Raw genomic sequence first — 23580 nt, forward strand, 5'->3', positions numbered from 1 at the left:
TGTGCACCCTCTCTAAACTCTGACTTTCTTGCGGGTGCATGTACGGCACAGGCAGAACTCATCATGAGGTCTTTTTGCCCTCAGCAGCAGTTTGAGGAGCGTGAGTGGTGAGGTGAATACTGGTCTGGGTTTCTGGGATGAGCTGAAGCAGCTGGGCTCAGACAGGACATAAGGGACACTCTGGGTCTCTGCTGTGGACTATTCAGTGAGGGGCAACCTGGTTGGTTTGTCGAGATGGACCTGGGGGCCAACAGGCTGCAGGCTGAGAAGTTCCAGCAGGTCTCCATTGTTGCTGTGCTCCAGGTGCAGTTTTTCACATGAGCCCAAGAGAAAAGACAGTCATACAGACGAATCCAGCAACCAATTTGTGTTTGGCCATCTAGCAGCGCCATTACTGTTGTGGCAGTTGACTGCTGCCTGCTGACAGTGACGGCCATAGATACAGTATCAAACTATAACGCTATTATGTTATGGTGACAGCAGTATGGGGACTTGGATGTTAGGCAGTGGCCCCCAGTTACTGATGAAGGGACTTTGTTTGGATGGGGATCCTAATGTTATTCAAATTTACATAGTACATATAATCAAGTGATGAAGTGCTGTAATGTAACGTTACTAAAGTTACTGTACGAGTTAATGTTAGCTAGCACAATCAATAAAGAGTTAATCATTACAGACCACTTACATTAATAAAAAATAAAAAAAATAATACAAATTAATGTTTTATATGTCAAGATTATGCCACCTACAGGTCTCTGATAGAGGGCCAGAATGACCTGAGCTCCTCATGGGTTGAGCAAATATTGCAGGCAGAAAATTGTACCCTTCTCAGTACAGCTTGCACGAGGAGGGAGATGCCACCGCAGTAATGGTCACCTAATTAGTTCCGGTATTTCCCAGGATTCCTGTATAGGTTGGTGTGGAGATAAGGGTGGGGCCAAAAGATTGGCAGAGGTAAAGAGGTCAGAGATATGGTTTTAGGGGAGCAGGCAGAGTCTGGCCATGGCACTACACTGTGAGCACCACACACTTTACACACTTTATATTCACCATACTAATAAGGTGGAGGCAAAACTTTGTTATTTATCTGAGCTAACTCTTTATCTTTGTGTTTTGTTGAAGAGCAGTTTAAATATATCTCTATCAAAAGAAAATAGCCTGAGATAATTGACAGCTGGCACTCATTATTAAGCATTAAGAAACATCACTATCTGCTGTTGTTATTTATTATTTTAGTTACTATTTACTAGTTACTAGTGCCTTTTTTAGGTCAGTGTTGCTTTAATTTTCAGCCGTGCTTTTTCAGTAATGTGGGAATCATCAGGAGGAAAGATCTCCTGCTAATAAGTGCTTGGAGAAAAAATCTTAAACCTGTTTTTTTTCCAAAACCTTTTCAGGATCTGAAGCTGTCGATTGAAACGTGTCGGATCTACAGTCTGTATCACTCCCTGCACCACTACAAGTATCACACCTTCCTGCACTGCAAGAAGGAGGTAAGGCTGGCTGCTGTTCAGCGTGATGATGTTCTGTAGTGTCATTTAGCCACTCACCAGCAGCCGTCTTTTTTAAGACACATAAAAGCTTCAAAGTTGACAGTTGGGTATTTACAGAAGGATATTATGTTGGAGGTCAAACATAGAAGTCTCTTCAGCTTGTAATAATCACAGACTGTATTTCAGGCTTCTAACCACAAACACATTCAAAAACCCTTTGACCTTAAGATGAGGGAACCGGAGGTGCTGAAATGCTGATTCATCCCTGGGTTTTAGGACTCGTTCCTGGGGTTCTCCATTGGTTTTTGGCCTCTCAGCTCAAAGTCCAGAGTTAGATGATCATTAAAATTAGGTGGGAGAAAAAGTTAATGTATAGATATCAATATCGATATTGGTTATTAGCCAAATGATTTGTTATATCAGCGTGTCCGCAAAATAATCTATTATGATGCATCCCTAGACTACATTCCTCTCAACAGTGTGACTGACTTCATGATGGAAGCAGAAAATGCCGTCCTACAGCAGAGAGGGAGAGTAATGATTCAAGGAGATAAAGACTTTTGACAGATATCTGACTGCTTCACTGCAGCGTGGCAGTCCTGGAGCTTTAAGGTTTTCTTTAAGTCCTTTGGGATGTGAAGGAGACTTTGTTTTTCTTTAAGTAAAATGTGCACTCCATCTTTAACCCTTAGGGCAGGCATGTCAAACTGGTCCACAGGGGGGCCGGTGTGGCTGCAGGTTTTTGTGCCAACCAACCAAGAGCACACAGTTTGACCAATCAACTGTCTGAAGACGGAGATCAATTGATTAAATGAGTCAAGTCTGGTGTGCTGCTACTTGGTTGGAAACAAAACCTGCAGCCACACCGGCCCCCCTGTGGACCAGTTTGACATGCCTGCCTTAGGGACTATTCTGCGCATTTTATGTGCTTTTCATCCTTCATTTTTTGATAATTTTGGCTGTGTTCTTGCATATGTCATAGATTTTGGCAAGATTGCATATTTTTTGTTTAATCTTGGAATTTCCAGCTTTTGCCTTGGAATTTGTCATTTTTAATATTCTCCACCTGGGGATGTCATTTTTACCACAGCACTTTAGCACATGGAGAAAATACATGCTGTTTACACTCAGTGCACTGTCACAATCAATGTTGCTGCTAATCATTGACATATTGTGTGATTGCTGTGATAATCAAAAAAAATTACTTTGCATTTAGTATATTGAAAGCAATTCGTTTGTGTGTTTTTTTTTTCCAATCTAAAGACATAGGCACATCGTGACAAAAACCTGGCATTTAAAGCATTTAAAAAATAAAATAATTTGATATTTATAATAAGAGCTGATGTTGGTTAAAATTTTTTAAAAAACAACGCATTTTGTGCACAGAGCTATATGAGTGTGTGTTAATTAAAGTGGATTTATTTTCAGAAGAAATTAGCTTCAGAATCCTCAAAATTTTGACCACTGGCTTTTTGAATTAACAGCAATTACTTGTACTTTTACTTTAAATGCTTGAGTACATTTAACATAACAAAATTACTTTTGATACTTAAATTCAGTAAATATTACTTTAAGACTTTTACTCAAGTAATATTCAAACAGGTGACTTTAATTTCTACCAAAGTAATTTTTTTTGTGAAAAAGAAAAAAATCTGTTCTTTAATTCAAACATGGCTTTCAGGTACTTCATCCACCACTGGACATGTGTGACTATGCCCTAAAACATGTTTACACAAAGATGGTCGTGTGAAAAAGCGTTATCTTATCTGAGAAGGGGAATCATTATTTTACCTGTAGTGAGTCATTAACGTTTGCTGTCAGGACCGCTGAAACAATTCAATTCAATTTAAGTTTTTATTTATAAAGCCCATTATCACATCACACAGTTTGCCTCAGGGGGCCCTTAGACCCTCACATCATCTAAGGAGAAACTCCCCCCCCAAAAAACGGGGGAAAAAATGGTAGAAACCTCAGTAGTAATGGACATAAAATGAATAAATGCAAGATATGATAGCCTGTGATGCTACATGCAAATATGGAAGGTGCTGATAAGAGCCCCAAGCATATGTTAATAGTGGAGGCATGACGCCTCCTGTGCTGTGACTGTAGTTGGACTGCAGTTCATTTATGCTTTGGAATTTGATGTATGAAATCATTTGGCGTTGTCTTTGCTGCTCTCCCACTAACACAGAAATAACTCACCTTTAATTATAATCCAGTTGTACAGTCGTGTATCTGTACTGTTCTGGTTTAGTTTGGTGCAGAGCTGTGTTCTGGCCGTGGCTGTGTGTGTGTGTGTGTGTGTGTGTGTGTGTGTGTGTGTATAACTGACGTGTTGTGTTCTGAGCAGACGGACAGCATCGAGCAGGCAGCCGAGGACCCCGGCCAGGAGGAGGTGGTGCAGCAGTGCATGGCTAACCAAGGCTGGCTGGAGAGCCTCTTCAACTCCTTCATGGAGCTGCTGAGCCTCAGTGGAAAGGCCTGAAGGAGGAGCTGTGTCCTCCACCCGCACACACCCAGCCGCAGTATTAACCAGTTGGAGGCACCTGGAATCTGTGAGAATGAAGAATCACACTGCAGAAGCTGTGCGGACGCTGCAGGAGTGTGACGGCTTCACTGACAACAGCCGCAGCTGCTCTGTTTGTCGAAGGTTTAACTTTTAAGGTGTTCGTTTTTATTATTGAGTCCATTTTAAAGAAGCTCTTTATTTCCATATTGAAAAATGGAGGATAGTGAACCACGTGAATGTGATGGATTTTCCTCAAAAGGGACCACATGATAATTTGGTCAGCACTTCAAAAGAGATTTTTTTGTCAAGATCTACAGAATATTGACAGACACACACAGGTTGTCTCTACGTACGTATTGACGACTGCTTTGTATAATTTATACAAGGACATTTCCAAAAAGGACCATCCTAAGATGGGATAGTTTGCTGTGATTATTTTTGAGAAAAGTTTAAAAGGGATATACGTAAAATGGCCCGCCTGCTTCTCTCTGTGTGGGAGGTCAGTCTGGGGTTGAAAGGAGGACTATGTGATAGTCTGAGTGGTTTGAGCTGCCTCACACAGGAAGCAGTGAAGACTGATGGGAAATGTATTTAAAACCAAGCTGTGTTTTTCTGTTTGTTCTTCAAAAGACAATGACAGAGGGGATTTAATGCCTGTTAAGACGTGGAATGAAAAAAATAAAGCACGACTTTCTTGAAGGAAGTGTGAGGTGAAATGATCCAAAAGCTTAAATGTCAGTGTTTAATGTTAGTCATTTTTATCTGTTTGTTGTTGATTGATATTTCCTATCATTTGACCTCTCAGAGGATATTCTTGCAGAGCAATTTTGTTGTTTTGATGTGTAAATACTGTACAGCTACTTCATTCTCTAGTTCCCAGTTGCTCTTCTGTACATGAAATTCCTGTATTTGACATAATGAAATAAAATGGTTCAAATGACAAAAGTGATGATGAATAAAACACCTTGTGCTCCAGTCATTTCACAGGAACATATGGATCTGAGCTGAAACAGAGACGCTGCACGAAAAGATCCACGAGGCAGCAGGTCAATCCAGTAGGCTTCCAGTTTCTTAACCCTTTTAAATCTGAACAAATTGGCTTGATTTCTTTCAAAAACAAGCAACTTCAGGAGATATTACTCAAAAATGAGCAAAATATTATTAAAGTGCAAGAAAATTACCTGATAATTAGAAAGAAAAAATGAAATAGAACATACTTTTCAATATATATTTATGATCATTCTAAATTTAGATTTTCTAAATTTTTTACCATGGACATTTCTTACCATGTTGATCATTGCCTTGTTTTCATGGTTTTGAAAGAAATCAACCCAATTAGCTGAGGCCTCAGAGGCTTAAATACTCACAAAATAAGCACAGCAAAAGAAAAGTGACACCGGTCTGGGTTTCAAAGGGTTAAAGAAGCAGCTGTGGTCTTTGTTGAGAGAGACGCAAAGGGAATAGCATACTTTTACATACCTGGGGAATCTGTTGTGGAAAGGGCCGTGGTGGAAAGTCTTGCTCCTGATATATTTTGCACAACTCGTGATGCAAATCCTGATCAACATGAGATCTGATCACAGTTTTGAACATGCTTATAATGCAGTAGCACAGTGGCTCCCCACTGGTCCACATTTCTCTTTAGTCATTGGTTCAAGGTCCACACATTAGATAAATTACCAAATCTTCAATTTCGTTTCATAAAATGTAAACAAGAAGCTGGCTTATAACACAAATAAACATAAATGGCACTTCAAAATAAAAGCTCTGAGCCAGAAATACGTCACTGCTGTAGGATACTGTTTGATAACACCTGAACTGTGATGATTGCTTCAGTCAGGCATGTAGGCGAGGGCCAATGAGCTGCTTCAAAGTCAGAGGTAGGCCTTTAACTAACTCTTTTGTTGTCTTGTGTACACTATCAAGCTGCAGTCAGAGAAAATGTGTGCACTTGCACTTTAAAAATGCCTATCGTATGGCACATGAGAGCATCCACATGCGTACATCATATTGGTGATTCTGGCCCTGGTGATACTTGATATCTGATTGAAACCATATAGAGTGGAATCATCCCTGAGGGTGGCGGACAGGTCAGGAGGTCAGCAGAGACACGAGGTTTCACTCTCCGTCTGCTTTGAATACACAGTCAGCTTTACTGAAACTCTGCAGTGAGTCTGGCTGCTATATATTTTTTCAGAGTTAACATTTTAGCCTGAGGGTGACAACATGATCTGCACAGTAAATGTCATGTATTCCATGTGCACCAGTGGAGATTTGAACCTGGAGACCTGTCTAAGACATTTCCTCACTCTCTGCTGAAGACATGTGGGGACTGAGCTCAGATACAGGTAACGTGTGCAGGTGGAGGTGGCCAGAGTAAATCCAGGGCTTACAGAGTGACGGAGGGAGGGAAGGTGTGGAAGAGGACTTAGAATACACGGCTATTGTTCAGACGCTGTGTGTGTGTGTTTGTGTGTGTGTGTGTGTGTTCACTTCTCTTTAACACCAACCAACAGGTGAGTGCAGGACCTACTGAAACACTGAGCTGCATCACTATGGTAAATTCTTTGGTTTCATTTCATTTCCAGTAAATGCTTTGATTTCAACATTTGCATGTTAAAAAAATCATCATCTGAAAAACTATTAGTGTCAAGTAAGCATTTCAGTTCTCTTGTGCTCAGTTTTTATTTTTTGTTTCAATGGACTGAAGTAACATTTAGTTTTTCACAGCTGAGTTAATAAGAAAATGACTTTGACTGATGTTACATTTTAAATGAACTGTGCAGACTGTTTTGTGTAATCATTTTTCTTAGTGTGATCAATTTGATTATTATTTGATCACAGTTAAATAACCCTTTAAAACCTGAGCAGAGTTTTAAAGGGTTTTAAAGGGCAGATTTTTATTTCAAAAACATAGAAAGAAGGCAATGAGGAACGAAAGAAGAAATGGACTCAAAAGTTAGCAAGAAATTGACTAAAAAATACAAGAATATTACCCTTTTTTTTAAAATGATAAAGTTAAAAAACAAACAAAAAACAACATCAAGGAAATGAACAGGAAAAAAGTGCTTAAAAATTATAATAATGTAACATAATTTTAAATTTAAATTATGTAATTAGGATTATATATATATATATATATATATATACATACATACATATATATACCTTTTTCCCTTTCTAAAAATAATTTTCTAAATCTACTAATTTCTTGCAATTTGTGAAACATTTCTTACCAAGTTGCACATGGCGTTTTTCTCTGTTTTTGGGTGAAACTGTCAGAATGATGATAGAAATGATAAAATGCTGAAATGGGTGATGCAGGCTCATCATTTCTAAGCTGTGTGCCGTTTTGTTTTGGGGATTTTGGGGCTGCAGACATGCTGTCAGACATGGAGAGGCTCATTGAACTCATCGTCCAGGGAGACCAAGACTCTGTCCAATTCCTACTGGACAGCTACAACACCCAGGTCACTGATTGTTGCCATGACTACTGCATCAGTGTGTAACTTGAAATATTCATTTTGTGTTACCATGGAAACAGTCTGCAGGATTACAGTTGGTAACATAATAACTTCCCATGAACTAATGTAATAATAATCAGCTGTGTACCGCTGTTTAGCATATTCCTGAGCTGTGAAACATGAGTGGAGGGACACAATAAGAGCAGGCATCAGAGGCTCAGGGAGAATACTGAGCTCCTGTCTGAGGCACCTTTCTGTCATCTCTCTCTCCATCTCTGTGCTGCCACACCCACTATTGCTCTACCACTAATTCAAACATTTCAATAAGCTTTATTGACATCAGTGCCAGTATTCATTATTTGCAAGCTAAGTTACACATTATTAAAACACAAAACACAATAATGACAAGTTAACAAATACTTAAATGGTAAATGGACTATACTTGTACTTGTATATATTGACCACTCAAAGTGCTTTGAACACCACATGTCACATTCACCCATTCACACACACACACACTCACACTCCGATGACGCAGCATCAGGAGCAATTCGGGGTTCAGTATCTTGCCCAAGGACACTTCGACATGTTGCCTGGAGGAGCTGGGGATTGACCCCCTGACCTTCTGATTATAGGACGACCCGCTCTACCTCTGAGCCATAACGCCCAAAACCTTAACCTTTGTGAAACCTGAGCAGATTGGCTTAATTTCTGCCAAAAACATAGACAGAAGGCAATGAGCAGCTTAACAGAAAATGACCCAAAGATGAATAAGAAATGGCTCAAAAGTTACAGGGAAATCACCTGAACATTTTTAAAAAGAAAAAAAAGAAAGAAAGTGTAAAAGAACAAAAACACAGATTTTTTTTTACTGTAACCTAATTTTAAAAATGCAATGATAGTCTTCTTTAATTTTTTTTCTTTCTTTTTTTTTTTTAAATTTTTTTTTTTATTTGATAGTTTTCCAATAATTCTCCAAAGTTTTCTTCTTCCCATGTTTTGAAAAAAATCAAACCGATTTGCTCAAAGGTTTAAATGCTTGTGAAAGGCATCTGAACGATAAAGCTGATGTGGATCCAGGTTTCAAAGGGTTAAACAATGACGTAAATATAGATACATAATTTATGGTCTGCAGTAGGAGACGTATGTTTTTTCTCAGGCTGCAGCTGATGGAGCTGTTGTCCAGCTCCCTCCCAGGACGTATGGGATCAATATTTGAGTGTTGGAGGATCTGTGAAGGATTTTTTATTACAGAATACACGGTACACCCAATGAGGAAGTCTCTCTCTCTCTCTCTCTCTTTCTGTGTGTGGTCTCTGTATCTGCCCACTGGGGCCCCTCCTGGTCCTCACCTGTCCTCACCTGTCCTCACCTGTCCTCTCTTGTCTTGCCTCTGCTCTCCCGCCTCCTCTTCACTCTCTGGTGTAAAGCTGCTCTTTAAATGCATGGACCTTGACCCTGCAGTGCCTCCAGTCCAGCTATTATACAAAGTTGTTCAATTCGAGAGGCAAAAAAAATCAAGAGGCACTCTCTGGTCCCTACTCAAAGCAGGTTTTGAATATGTTAGCGTTCCCGGTGGAAAAGTGACAAAGAGAGGTGTTGTAAATCGGCTGCGTTTATTATATCTGCAGGGTTTGTGTGTATTTTTCTGTTGCATTGTGTTGTCGTGTGTGTCCCGCAGCTTCCTAACCGCTTGTGTTCTCCTGTTTCTCTGCAGCATGCACAGTGCTTCTTTTTCAACACTGAGGCACAGGAGAGAAAAAAGGTCAGTACACAATCAGATGTCTGTCCCTCCTCCACTTTGCCCTCATCCCCTCCAGCATCCTATTTCTTATTTTACATTATTGTCTTTGTGTATACCCTCTCAACATTTTTTTGTCAAACTCTCAGCAGTCCATGGTCCAGCCTGCTTCTACTCTCACACTGTTCCAGCTCTCATCAACCACCCGTTCAGCCTGCTGCTGTCTGCACATTTAATAACACTCTCCTATTATACAGCAGCCTTCACTTAGAAATATTGATCCCTACATGTGATCAGATTCTTATCCCAAATCCTAATCCCCAAATCCTCAATGTAGTTATCATTACGTAATGAGTGTTGCCACATGTACAGCGTATTGTTTTTAATCAGTGTAAATTGAAAACTATAATCAAACCTGATCTGAGTCCAGTGGTGGAAGGAATATTCAGATCCTTTACTTGATATAACTTATACCGCACTGTAAAAGTACTCTGTTACAAGTTAATGTCCTGCTGTAACTTAAGTAAAATTAAGTAACTCAACTATACTTAAAGTATTAAAAGTAAGTACCCAATATAGAAAAATCTTTAAATACATCCAAAAACCCCTCAAAATTATTCAAAAATATTTTAAAAAAAACTTAAAAAAAGGAAAAAGAACCCCCCCAAAACTCAAAATTAGTAAACAAAGAAAAAAACATAAAAGAAACCTCTCAAAATTCTAAAAAAAAAAACCCAGTCAACTCAAAATTATTTTTAAAAAAACTTGAAGAAAATGACTTAAATATTTATCAGATCAGTTGGCCATTAATTTTCTGTGAATCGACTGACTCCACAATCCTGTGCTTTTTTTTTTACTCTCATTGTGTGTTTTATCTGGGCTTTATTTAGACGTATGTGCTTTTATTTTGTGTGTGTGTTTTTGTGAAGCACTTTGTGGCTGGTGTCTTCAAAGGTGCTATATAAATCAACTCTACTTGCTTGCTGATTGATGAATCAACTAATAGCTGCAGCTGTACCTGTATAAACTGATTATTTAATTTATAGCAAAACATCATATTTTAACTTATCTTATGTGTTTGGCCACTTGACCAACCACCACCACACACACAAACGCACACTCTGTCACAGCCCGATGTGCGCTGTCGTCATTACAGACTGCGCTAAAATGACCCTTCAGAAGGAAGGAGCTCTGCATCCTGCATGCAGAGTTTCACATGTTTAAAGTGTGTGCATTAAATAGTTGTTTGTGACTGATGAAGATGTTGAGGTGTCTTCCTTGAGATGTTCTGCCCTGTGATTGGACTGCTGAAAGATGATGTTCTATGATGCTTAACAGAAATGTTTGAACGCAACTGCATCTGTCTCTAATGCTGCCATCTCAATCTTGTCTTTTACACATGCATATCTGTCTCCGGTCATGGACAAACTGACTGCAGCAAAGACGACTGGAAGAGGTAAATAAGCAGAGAGAGAGAGAGGGTGAGCTGACTGTGAGTTCAGTCTGTATTACAGTAATCTGTAAGAGTACCGTGAATGCTTACTCACTCCCTGTGTGTGTATGTGTAATCATGTCTAGCTGTGTGTTGCAAAGCTGCTTGGACACTTGATGACTCAGCATGTTAACCGTGTTAACCTTCACCTCTAACTGATCCTTCAGCAACACTAACTAACCTGCACTCAGGAGAAGTTTGCCTTTTCATTTGAACCCAAACCATGATCCTTGTCCTAAACCTAACAGAGAAAAGGTGAACTTCTCCTGACAGCAGCCCACCTTGTGTACATGGGCGGATTATGAGACAATGGGCCCTTGGGCACAGACGTGTAAAAAGCACCTCCACCTCTCCTACACAGAAGCAGCATACATAGACTTTGTGTTTTTGCCTCCTTTAGAATTTGTGTGTGTGTGTGTGTGTGTGTGTATATCTTTGGGGTCGTTTTGTGTCTTTAGATATTTTGTATTTTTTTGCAGTTGTTTTGCATCTCTATTTGTGGTCTTTTTTTGGTCATTACATGTTACAGTAGACTGACATTTTGCAGATTAGATTTAGTAATCTGTTGAAAATAAATGCAATAATTAGCAAGTGAAATAGGTGTACTGTGAAATTTTAAAATTGGAATAACCAATTTTAACTTTTCTTAACAGAGCAGTATCTGATTATTAGTCATGACGATTATTGCTGATAAATGTTATATATTTTGCATTGTTTTTAGCTCCTGGTGAAGACATGATTTTTAATTTATTCATTTATTTTAAGAAGGGACCCTGTGCATTAATCCACATTTAAAGAAATGTAAATGCAGCGGAGTTAGCTGTGGAGCTAGTTTTCATCAGTAGTCCACTAAAATAATAATAAAGAAAATGAAGATGCAATATGTACAATGGCTAAGACAAACAACATTAAGATAAAAATGCACAAAATAAAGTTAAACATTTAAGCATTTACAACACAATTTGACAACATGAACAGATACAATCCAAACAGCAGATGATGCAGGCACAGTGTGAGTACAGTCAATTTAAAATGAAGTAAAATTAGGTTAAAATCAGTGCCGACATTGTTGGTTGTCAATAAACCATTTCTTAACATTACAATTGAATGAATTATACGTTGAGGACTCCCTAATTGATGGTGGTACTGTGTTTCATTGATGAGATGCTCTGAAGGAAAGAACAGCCTGGCTGAGGTGGATGGTGCATTTTGCCCTTGCACACCGCCTGTAGCTCTGTCTGTTGCTGATTTAAATTATCCAGTTGTCCAAATATGTGCGATAGTTCCAAATATGATCTACCAAAATACAAATTAACATAGCTTAAAAGAAAACAGATAGCCTGAAACTATTTAGGGTGGGAGGAGGTGCTGTAGATGTGGAGATGGCAGCAGGCGACCTGTGCATGATGGCTTTAACTTTGTTTTTCATGATAGAGGGAAATGAAATGTAGTTGCCTCAGCAACAGTGAGACATACTGTATCTGCAGTCAATATTTTGACTGTGAAGTGACACCTCAGATTCCCAAATCAAGTCAAACTGATGCACAGTTCAGATAGTTTGTATTAGAACAGTTATCCTCTCACTGTCAGAAAAGCCTAGTATCACAATATAAGAACTATCCAGCGATACAATGGCCCTAATATAATGCGGACAAAGCGACAAAGAGTTTGTAAGCATCATGTGTCTGCATACAGAGAGTCATCTTGTCAATGTAATATTTGACTGTAGCCATTTCATCCAACAACAAATACATTACAAAAACATTTGAAAATAGCAAATCAATATTTTGCTTTTCCTGTCCTGCTGATAAGAAGATGGAAACGTCAGTGCCCAAATTACAAAATGTGTCTTTATGTGTATTTTGCAGCTGACAGTGCTAACTTGTGCTCTTGGTTGATCAGTTCAGGGAGAACAAAGTGAGGGAGTGTGCTGCCGACTCTGATTCTGACGCTGACTCAGACCAAGATGAACCTGATCTTATTCTCCGGCAGGTAGGTATAAGGTTGTATTTGTGTGTGTGTGTGTGTGTGTGTGTGTGTTTGAGTGTGCGTACATTTTAATACTAATTGTAAGAACTAGTCACTGGTTGTTTGGAGTGGATGTTGGGCTTGGGCGGTTTAGTACACCAGGGATCTGAGAAATCCTGAAGGTGTCATTTTCAGGTATATAGAGGTGATATACTGTAGTGCGCAGGATGAGGCACTAGAGGTCTCTCTCCAACGGCGGGACATGCATTGGAGAAAGATGACGACTGCAACTGGTGGGGATAACACTCCAGGTTTAGTAAAATAAAAAGTTTTTTAGAGCTGCAGTAGCTATTGTTGTCCCTCAGTTTCTTCTTTCATTTTGCCTCTTTTTCTTCTCCTACTGCTCATTTCTCACCCTTTATCTCTGTAACATGTCACTCTTTTTATCCTTTATTGTGAAATGCAATCATAACAGAACAAAAAGAGAAAAAAAGAGAGGTCTGGCAGAAACTGTGTATACAAATGTGTGTGTGTGTGTGTGTGTGTGTGTGTGTGTGTTTGTGTATGGTTGTGATTCTGGGCTGTGAGTGAGGATAGGTTGACAGTATATACACACATACATACACATCTCTGTTACATTTTGATCCTGATGTGTGTGTGCAGCGTCTGGCTTCAGCCCTGCTGTCCTTCATCAATGCTCAGCTGCAGCCAGCCGTGTTACGGGTTTGCCTGCATACGCTGCGTATCCTGTCCCGGGACCGGCGGGCCCTGGGGTCCATGGTCACTGATGGCGCCCTTTTTACCTTGGCACACCTGGGAGGCATCAGCCCACAGCAGGTCTGCCCAGAGCAGGAGGAAGAGAAGACTGAGGAGAAGTCAGTGAGAGCACACAGAGGAGCAGTGTGGAGCTGTGAGGATGCTGCACATGCTGATGCTCCTCCACCTCCTGTCAGCTCCGTAGTCTCCCTCTCCTCTCCTGTGGCGGTTGATGGTGCTGCCATCACAAGTGGCTCAGTTCATCATGAGTGGAGAGGTGATGGAGGTCAGCTGGTGCTCACTCGAGGAAAGAAGGACACCCGGGAGGAGAACAGTGAGGAGGAGGAGAAGGAAGAGGATGGGGAGGCGTGCAAGAAGGAGGCCATCAAAATCTTGTGTAATGTCATCTACAACAGTCCCAGGGCCCAGGAGAGGGCCAGTAAACTCAGGTGACACTTTTGAGAACTTAAGTTCAAACATTTTTTAAAATTCATGTCTGCTGAAACAATAATGAAGTTAAACAAAGCCTAGCAGTGTGCGACACTCCATGTCAGCAAGAGCTGAGCTCCAACAGCTGCTTTGATTTTGGATGCAGCTCCAGGCTGGCAAAATACCTGAAATACCCAAGATACCAAACCTTTTATTTCTTTTCACTCTTTTGATCTAAGTGTAAAAAACCTTCAGGCAGCTTCACCAGCAGCAAATTCTATCGGCTGCACTTAATAACTGCTAATGTTTTGGTAACAGTTCAAATATTAATTTGTGCATGTTCTCACTGCAAGCTGGCATCTGAGGGAAAGGAACATCACTCTGTAAAGTTGTCGGTGGACTGTGTTACATCAACAAGATTAGCAGCATACAGCCAGAAAGAAAAGGGCAATTCTTTTTTTGTTGGGCATAAAAATTATGTTAATATTATTTCAATCATATAATAATAAAATATATTTTAAATAAATAAAAGGTATATTCTAACTGTTTTAGTAAATCTGACATCAAATGGAATGATAGGCTGCAACCTGTCGCCTTTGGGCATCACATATGAACACCAACATTGATTAGAATTGAGAAGAAGCTGATTTTGGGTTTGTTGAGTACTCTGACACGGACTGGCATTAGCTAATTGGCTATGTGATATATGGACATGCAGACTTAACTAGTATATGTTAACTAATAAGAAATCTGTTTTCTTTGGTGTATAACCATCTTAAAATAAGAATGGTTGTGTTTTAGTTACCTTAGAATGAGCCGTTATCTACATACTGAGAAGGTCCTGGTCTATGGAGACCACCAGGTTGCGTGTTAGTCGGCTACTGTAGTTATAAATCCCTCCTGGACGAGAATACTGATTTTTTTTTTTTATGTGACACTGCTTTATTCAGTGTTTTCACTGGTTTAAGTCCATTTGTTTTGGAGAGGAGGAGACCTCTGTGGATAAATCAGCTCCTGCTAAAACCCTCCTGAATGTCTGGATCTTGAGTTAGAGAAAAAGGTGAGCACACATTAGCAGGTGTTGAGCAGGTGGCCTGTCTGTGATGTGATGTTTTATTCACCTGGTCTGTTTGTACTGGAGAAGAAGTGAGCAAGGCACCGTGTGCTGCTCCTAAACTGTATGTGTGTGCCGTGTGTATAATAGGGATATGTGAAAGATTCATTTTGCCTTTGTGGATTGTGTGAATCGACAAATTATGAAGAAAATTATTACTCACAAAATTAAAAATCTGAAATTACATTAAAATAAATCATCCAGTTATACTCAAATAATATTATGTATTCTATAACACAATAAAGTGGTATGAATGATGCTCATAAGTTGCTGGCCAGTCCCTTTTCACACTGATTCTCTTGCTGCTGTTTCCATGGCAGGCTGCTGCAGGGTCTGTGGGGGAGTGTGAAGCAGGGGCTGTGTAGCAGCGTGCCGTGCAGCGGTCACTTCTACAAGCTGAGATTGCTCTTCTTACTGACAGCTCTGAGGCCTGAGCTCCGGCTGCAGCTGCAGCAGGTAACATGCAAATATAATTTGTTTTGTTTCTATTAAAACAAAAACAAAAAATAATTGGATAATGTGATCTCAACATTTCCCAGAGTTTCTTATGATCGTTAGATGGAAAATGTGCCAGGTATCTGATGTGACAATCATCAGATAATGCATAATCACTGGCAGGTGTATCATAACTCCTGTCTGGCAATACAACTGATCTAAATAGTCTACTGCAGCTGCAACCACATGAAAAGTCTCTGTAATATCTTTGATCATTATGTTTGTCTCATAGGAAGGTCATTTAAAGGAGCTGATAATCACCAGCAGACAAAAGGCACTGTATCAGTTATATTACTGTAGGGTCTGAGGCTTTCCTTGTGATGCTCAACAGTACTTTACAACATAGTGACCTTAAAATAGAAATAAGGACTGTCTGCTGAACATAGATTATTATCACATCATAATCTTGATGAATACACTGATTACAGGAAGACCTGAAGGTTTCCTGTAATCAGAAAGGTAACTTGATTACCATAAAACAAAGGCACAATAACAAAATACTCAGTAGTGGAAGAATGATCAAGTCTTTCACAAAAAGTAGCAATACAACAGTGGAGAAATATTTTATTACAAGTTAAAGGCTTGCATTAAAAAATCTTACTAGAGTAAAAGTACAAAAATATCTCAGAATATACTCAAAGAAGAAAACATAAAAGTAGTCTACTAATTATGGAGAATAGTCCTTTTCAGAATATTACATAGGCTACTGTATTATGAATGAATAAATGAAAGTCACCTTGTTTTGTTGACAAACAGGAGTTATGATACACATCAATGAATAAATGAATGAATGAATTATATTATTGTGTCACGCAAACAGTTATGCTCACTTTTTTACGCTCACTTATTTACTCGCTTAGTGGAGTAAAAAGTACAATACTGTCACCAAAACATAGTGGACTATATTATCACAATTAAACATCAGAATGAATTTTTCAGTATACAGCATATATTTGAAAATGCCACACTTTGTCAAACACTGAACAGAAAATCAGTCACAAAATTCTCAATATATAGTATGCAAGTAGACGTGTAATGTTGTGCATGACTTCAGTCTTTGGCTCAGTTAGAGTGAAACGTTTTCTTTGGTCAGTCTCATGATGTGCGGTGTATTTGTCGCTGTCAGGAGCGTGGGGTATCCATACTGACCAAAGCTCTGGAACAGTGCCTGGCGGTGAGCTGGGGGGAGGGACATGAGGTGCTGAGTGACAGCACAACTCCTCCCATCTCCATGGCGATGTCCCAGGATGTCATTGAGATCCTCAAGACACTCTTCAACATCACCCACATGTCCCACAGGCAGGAGCCAGACGAGGTGACTCCTTTAATATGTCCCCCCAAATAGCATAGAAACGGCAGAATCATATGTAGTCTAACATAGCAAAAATAAGACATAGTTTGGTATGTCCTCTAAAATAGCACAAAAAAGTCATTGTATAGTATGTTATCCAAAAGAGCACAAAAAAGTCAATGAACAATATGTCATCCAAATTAGCTTCTGTTTTAAACAGCAGCTACTCTTCCTGGGGTCTCCATTATTTTCATTTAAAATATTTCATGTACAAGATTACATAAATACACATAAAATAAAATAAAATAACATAACATAACATAACATAGCATAGCATAGCATAGCATCGCATCGCATCGCATCGCATCACATCACATCACATAACATAACATAACACAGCATAACATAGCATAACATTCATACTCACACAACAATCAAAAACTGTCTAATCTACAGTATGTCATTTAAAAATAGTCAAAGTCAAGTCATAAGGGGTGACTGAGTTGTCTCACCTTTAAGCCAGCAGCAGAGGTAGTGAAATCACCAAAACAGTGCAAACCACCAAGGGAGATTTAAAAATCAGTAGTTGGCGGCTAACTCAAAGGAGGAGACCAGAAGCCAGAGCTCCTTACCCTCTGAACAGAGGATGAAATCAGCTGCCAGATAACAGAGATGGTAAATGATTGCTATTAACATGTTATGTCCCACTGGAGGCTGATGCTGTTGTGTTTAACTTTACCCCTCTTTTGCTTCCGGCATGCCAGCATGCTGTCTGTAATCACACACTGGAGCAACACAATGCCACAGTTGTTTGCTTCTGTAAAAAGGCAAAGGCAGAATAATGATGGGACTTTGCAGCACCTCTACAGCACCATTTCTGTGTATTGTACTCAACAAAGTACATTATTCTGCAGTGACAAACCTCTCATCCTCTGGAGTATCCTCACACTCACCCAGCCGCTTCCACAGCCCCTATCCAGGGGTTTGGTTCTAGAGCCAGTGCTTCATCGTTACGAAAGTGGTACCACTCCTTTTCTTGCACCTGGCTCTCCCTCCAAGCCCTGTCTTTACCTTCTGCTGAAATGGCAAAGCACCCAACCTGTATGTCCAGTATTGCCATAGATGAGTCCACAAGGTGAAGGCTCCAGATCTCGTTGTGCTAAACTCAACTGGAACCCATGGGTTTTATGCCATGTCACCAGCTGCCAAAAGATCCAGAAAACACTGCATCCAACACATCCCACAGTGTAACTTAATAACAAGTAAATGGACTGCACTTGTATAGCTCCTTTCATCTCTTCTGACAACTCAAAGACCTTATGTCACTGGGCGCCCGGTGACTCAGTTGGTAGAGCAGGCGCCCCATGCACAGAGGCTGTGTCCTCGCCACAGTGGCCGTGGGTTCGAGTCTGGCTTTGGCCCTTTGCTGCATGTCATCCCTTCTCTCTCCCCCCTTTTACACTGTATCTGTCGTATCAAATAAAGGCATTGAATAAGCCTAAAAAATATATCTTTCTACATGTCACATTAATCCATTCACACACACATTCACACACTGATGACGCAGCCGTGGGAGTAATTTGGGGTTCAGTATCTTGACCAAGGATACCTGGACAGGCACACTGGAGGAGCTGGGGATCTAATTGTTGATCTTCCGATTAGTGGACAACCCACTCTCCCCCCTGAGCCACAGCCCTCAATAGTATCTTTCATTAGACCCTCCAAAAAGCCTGCGTCAGACTTGTACTTCTTCCAGAGCCAATGACTGATTAGTGTTAACCATGACAAGTAAACTGACCTTTTCATGTGTAATCCCCCCTGGAGTGCCCCTTTAAAAACTGTGTGTTTTTCAGGAGGATGCTGCTCTGTATCGCCACCTGGCTGCTGTGCTGCGACACTGTCTGCTGCTGTCATGTGATGCAGAAGACAGGCTGGAGGAACTCCAAGGGTCAGTTTTACACCTTTAAACATAGCTACATTTACTTAACAAAATCCATCTGATGTAAAGGGTGAAGGTGCAACTGCAGCCTATAAAAGTCAAAGCCAATACCTCAGTGAAAAGAACACAGATCATTATTATTGTTATTATTATTTTTCATGTGATTATTTAAAAAAGTTTTTCCTTCTCGCTGCAGACACACTGTGAATATCCTGTCAGCTCTACCGCTGACGTGTCTGGACGTGCTGCTGTCTGTCTGTGTGGACCAGGCATCCCATCAGTGGGAGGGAGTCAACATGGACTGTGTCCACGCACTGCTGCAGTTTATGGACAGACGTCTGAACAGGGCAAGTGTGCGTTGAAGTAAATACGCAGGTGTCGGGAATACTTGTTGTCACCTGAATGATAAATACTTGTATTTTAGCAAACATTTTCTACGCTCACTTTATTGAGAACATGTGCTCATGTGTGTTTTATACATACAATTTGGTTGGAAAAAAAACATTTCCAGTTTAGACATGGTCATGTATTTCAGGTCCAGTTGACTCATACTGACTTATGTGAACGTGCTTGGCTTTAATGTGCTGTTCCACAGGGTCAGAGGCTGAAGGAAAGACTAACGCCTGTACTCAACCTGCTGACTGAGAGCTCTCGGGTACACAGGGAGACGCGGCACTACTTACGGCAAAAGGTAATGTCTTTTCTTATTGCATTTTGCAAAAGTGCAGTGAATATTGTGAGCATCACTCTCACAGATACAGCATCAGGAAATGATCCCCCTCAGTCTGCAGCAATGTCCTACAGTTCAGTTTAAGTGCTGCTCTAAAAGCTGATGCATTGACCCTGGCAGTCCAAACCCCTCAGTGCTTTACCTTAAAACTGAGTATTAATCCTTTGAAACCTGTGCAAATTGGTTTGATTTATCTCAGAAACATAGGGAGAAGGCAATGAGCTATTTAACTTCATATGGCCCAAAAAAGAACTAAAAATAGTAAAAAATTACAAGAAAATTGCCTGAAAATAAGCACAAAAAAACACCAAATATTTATATTATATGTATTATTTTATTATCATATATTATATTTTTTAGATTTGTAACATAATTAGAAAATATATAATTATTATGGTTACACATATAACTTTCTAGACATTTTCCCTGGTTTTTGATAATTTTCTAATTATTTCTAATAATTCTCCCCCCTTTTTTAAAACTATTTTTCAGGCCATTTTTTGTCACTTTTACTAATTTCTTGCAATTTGTGTCATTGCCTTTTCCCCCAATGTTTTTGAAAGAAATCAAACTTGCTCAGGTGTAAAGGGGAAGTGTGTGAGATGCATCTGAAAGGGTTATGAACTTTTTTTCTAAACTTAGGTGTAGACTTAGAAACTGGATTTGAGTCCACCTCAAAGTGTTTCTCTGACATCAGCTCCAAACTCTGGAATCGATTCCTACTGTCAGATACCATACAATCATTATTAGAGCATTTTTGCATTGTTGGCAGCAAAATAGGGGAGACAAATTGTTTATTATTAGTACAGTATTTATGACTGTGGATGAGACAGAGGAGTTATTGTAATGCTTATAACATGACAGGTGTTCCCCTCCTGTACTGTAATATGCTGCTAAATTTTTGGCCTTGTGGTTCAAATAAACGAATCACTTTTAGTCAGAGAGGGGGGCAGGTTGTAGTCAAGTGTAATCATCAGTACATAAAGTTTCATAGACATTAATAAAAACTTTGCATTGTCTGGTAACTTTAACATTGGGACAACACTACTGACCTGTCATCTGACCCCATGTCTCAGCGCAGATTTTACCTCCACTGAGGGACGTTGCCATCCGACCTGAGCAGGACACCACAGTGCGGGGCCAGCTGGTGCGCCTGATGACCCATGTTGACACGGATGTGAAACACTGTGCTGCTGAGCTGCTCTTTGTGCTCTGCAAGGAAAATGGTATTTAGTTTACTCCCCTATTTTTGCCTCTTCCTGACAGAAATGTTTGGGGAGGCTCTGGGTAGATTGTCATGTCTTGTTGAACTCTTGAAGGCGTGACTGATGAAAGCTGCAGCCATGGTTGCTAAAAGATGATTGTCCTCAGTGCTTGAGAGCATTTACCGCAAACATGAACAAGTGGTGAATTTACAGCTCACAACTTCATATAATACACTCTTTTAGTATTTCCGATGGAAAAAATGAACCAGCTTCAGCGTAGTTAGCATGAACTTTTTGTACTGCATGTTGCTGCCATCCTGAGCGTCCCACTGAACTTACTTACAATTTTTCCCACACGTTTACCTCAACTAAAACCAAAATGTTCTTACTTTTGGTGCATTTTTGGGGTCATAGGTCAAATCGCTGAACATGCTTTATTGGTATGCTCTATCTATTTATTGAGAAACCAGCTGAACAACTACATACAACTACTCAACTCAACTTTATATGCAAAGAGTACCAAGCAGTTAAGTTTGCATGTTGTGTCCCTTCACAGTCAGCCGCTTTGTCAAATACACGGGGTACGGCAACGCTGCAGGGCTGCTGGCAGCTCGGGGACTGCTGCACGGCAGGAGGAATTCAGGAGACAGACAGAGTTCTTCTCACTACTCTAGTGACTCCGACTCAGACACAGAGGAGTACCGGGAGGCCAAAGCCAGGATTAACCTGGTGACTGGCCGGGTGGAGGCGGAGCAGCCTGACCCGATGGAGGGCATGACGGAGGAGGAGAAGGAGGCGGAGGCATGCCGCCTCATCAGCATGATCAACAGACTGTCACAGTGAGTGTATAATTCTGATATTACCTATAATGTGGCACAAATCTGCTTTGGAGGATCACAGAGAAACTAATGAGACTCTGTCTAACAGGGACCAGATTATCCAGCCCATGGGTGTGACAGCAGAGGGCAGACTGGCTCCTCTCTGGGGCCAGATGAGAGGCGGCACACTGGAGGAAGAGGAAGAATCAGAGGAGGATTGTGATCTGACGCCACAGGGGAAAAAAGACAAGCACATGGAATAAAATGATGTAAACCACAGAAATAATAAAATAGTTTTATTGACGTAAACTGGGGAGAGTAGACTTAGCGAAAAGGTGAAAAGCAGTCTTATTTCACCACCTGATTCTAGAGCAAATGTCTCCTGCTGTATTACATCAGTAGTGAAACACTGTTAAATCAGATGCTCCAGCACATGGCTGCAGGACATTCACAGTCAGTGACATTGTTTGAAACAGACATGTTACTGCAGTCCTGCACTGTGTGAGGTGTGCTGCTCCAAAAGTTCAGAAATCATTTCAGCTTTGAATGCAACCAGGAATCGACCTTTTGCTGTTGCTTTGTTTGTTTGTTTTTTGTTTTGTAGTGTTTTCATTCATCCCACAAAATCAGCAGTCTATGTATGAAGTAGTGACTGAAAAGGCTAACGCAGAAGAAAAAGTGTATATCTTCCTGTCCTACATTCTTGAATAAACAGATATCATTCAGACTTTTAATGCTCAAAAAGTGTTGTAAACCATTTGTTGAAAAACAAACATAAGTTACACATTTTCACATTTATATGGGCATTATTTCATATTTTAACTCAAACAATAGAAACACATCTCTCTTTACTCTTCTTTTTTAGCTTTTGGAATAGAAAAACAAAACCTCAACATACAAAAACCTCTCAAATCACATTTGCTCTCCTGCACTAAAGAAAAAACTTTGTACACACTCTGGGTTTCTGCTCTGAACATTGTTTGTATCATTTTATAATATACAAAATCATTAAATTTTGTGGAATTGGATTTTAAAAACATGTCATTAGAGTGGCTGTGGCTCAGAGGTAGAGCGGGTTGTCTACTAATGGGAAGGTTGGGAGTTTGACAGCTCCTCCAGGGTAACATGTCGAAGTATCCTTGGGCAAGATATTGAACCCCAAATGGCTACCAATGCTGCACCATCAGAGAGTGAGTGCGTGTGAATGGTAAGATATGAAGACTCTTACTCGTAACAGAGTAAAGTAAGGGATCGGAATACTACTGAATACTGAATATTACCCCAATTTGACACAACTTGTCTAATCTCTTCTAGTCTAATATGGAACAATAGACCTGCCCTGTCTGTCCACAAGCTTCTTACATTTTTCAGACAAATATTTAATGCAGTATTTAGAGCCGGACAGGCAAAGAGCCTGAGCAAAATGTCTTAAAACCATCAGTGCTGATAGAAGGAGAACATTCCTTAGTTTATTATGTGAACTGTAAGAGATCATATACAAATACATCTTCAAGGATCGAGTCATATTACATGCTACATACCCACAGTGCAAAATGATTATCTGTACATTTACAATAACTTACTGGCTACTAGTTGCATTGCTTTCACAATAATTATATAATATTATAATAATTTCACAATTTATTGTGAAATATGACAATTACATCCAGTAAACTTCTGGAAATAATCACAACGTCTTTGTATCTGTCATTGTATCATTTCTACAGTAATAAGTTGTGAAGTATTACAGTTACAAAAATAAAATTTATTTTTTCCAGGATTGTACAGAATGTGACTGTGTGTGAATGTGTGTGTGAATGTGTTTGTGAATGGGTGAATGTGAGAGCGCTTTGAGTGGTCAGTAGACTAGAAAAGCACTATCTATCTATCTATCTATCTATCTATCTATCTATATATATCTACAATGTAGACATACATATATATGTATGTCTACATTGTAGAGATGTTAACATTACCAAATAAAAGTTTTTTCTTTGTTCTTTTCGCATGTTGTCCAGAGTTTGTGCTCACCGTTATTTGACCATCAGGTGATGTTATCATAGTCTGTGTCCAGATTTAATTAAGGAGTGACTCAGGTAGCCAAATCCAGACAGACATAATCAGTTTAGATACCAG

At 39.8% G+C, this 23580-nt stretch overlaps 2 protein-coding genes across 6 annotated transcripts in view; both read left to right on the forward strand.

Annotated features, from left to right (window-relative positions):
• Positions 1-4947, forward strand: part of prr12b (proline rich 12b) — a 47847-nt gene extending 42900 nt beyond the window's left edge. For both annotated transcript variants that reach the window (XM_088091205.1, XM_088091206.1), the window contains exons 15-16: positions 1398-1493; positions 3844-4947. In XM_088091205.1, the coding sequence (XP_087947331.1) occupies positions 1398-1493; positions 3844-3978 (231 nt within the window). In that variant the 3' untranslated portion in view covers positions 3979-4947. The remainder of the gene's footprint in view (positions 1-1397; positions 1494-3843) is intronic.
• A 1432-nt stretch (positions 4948-6379) lies between these two features.
• Positions 6380-22171, forward strand: LOC121957152 (chaperone Ric-8A). Of its 4 annotated transcripts, none has more exons than XM_088069132.1 (14): positions 6380-6518; positions 7381-7472; positions 9184-9231; positions 10646-10663; positions 12602-12691; positions 13331-13872; positions 15287-15422; positions 16588-16776; positions 18606-18700; positions 18888-19044; positions 19287-19382; positions 20503-20647; positions 21183-21465; positions 21554-22171. In XM_088069132.1, exons 2-14 carry the CDS (start codon positions 7383-7385, stop codon positions 21705-21707), a joined length of 2043 nt encoding a protein of 680 aa, XP_087925258.1. In that variant the 5' UTR covers positions 6380-6518; positions 7381-7382; the 3' UTR covers positions 21708-22171. The 4 variants fall into 4 exon arrangements, with proteins under 4 accessions (XP_087925258.1, XP_087925262.1, XP_087925259.1 ...); XM_088069136.1 differs by having other exon boundaries at positions 18888-19038; XM_088069133.1 differs by having other exon boundaries at positions 6451-6560.
• Positions 22172-23580: the final 1409 nt, after the last annotated feature.

Source organism: Plectropomus leopardus, chromosome 18 (genome assembly GCF_026936395.1).
Source record: "Plectropomus leopardus strain MGB_pleo_1.0 chromosome 18, ASM2693639v1, whole genome shotgun sequence".
Classification (NCBI taxonomy): Eukaryota; Metazoa; Chordata; class Actinopteri; order Perciformes; family Serranidae; genus Plectropomus; species Plectropomus leopardus.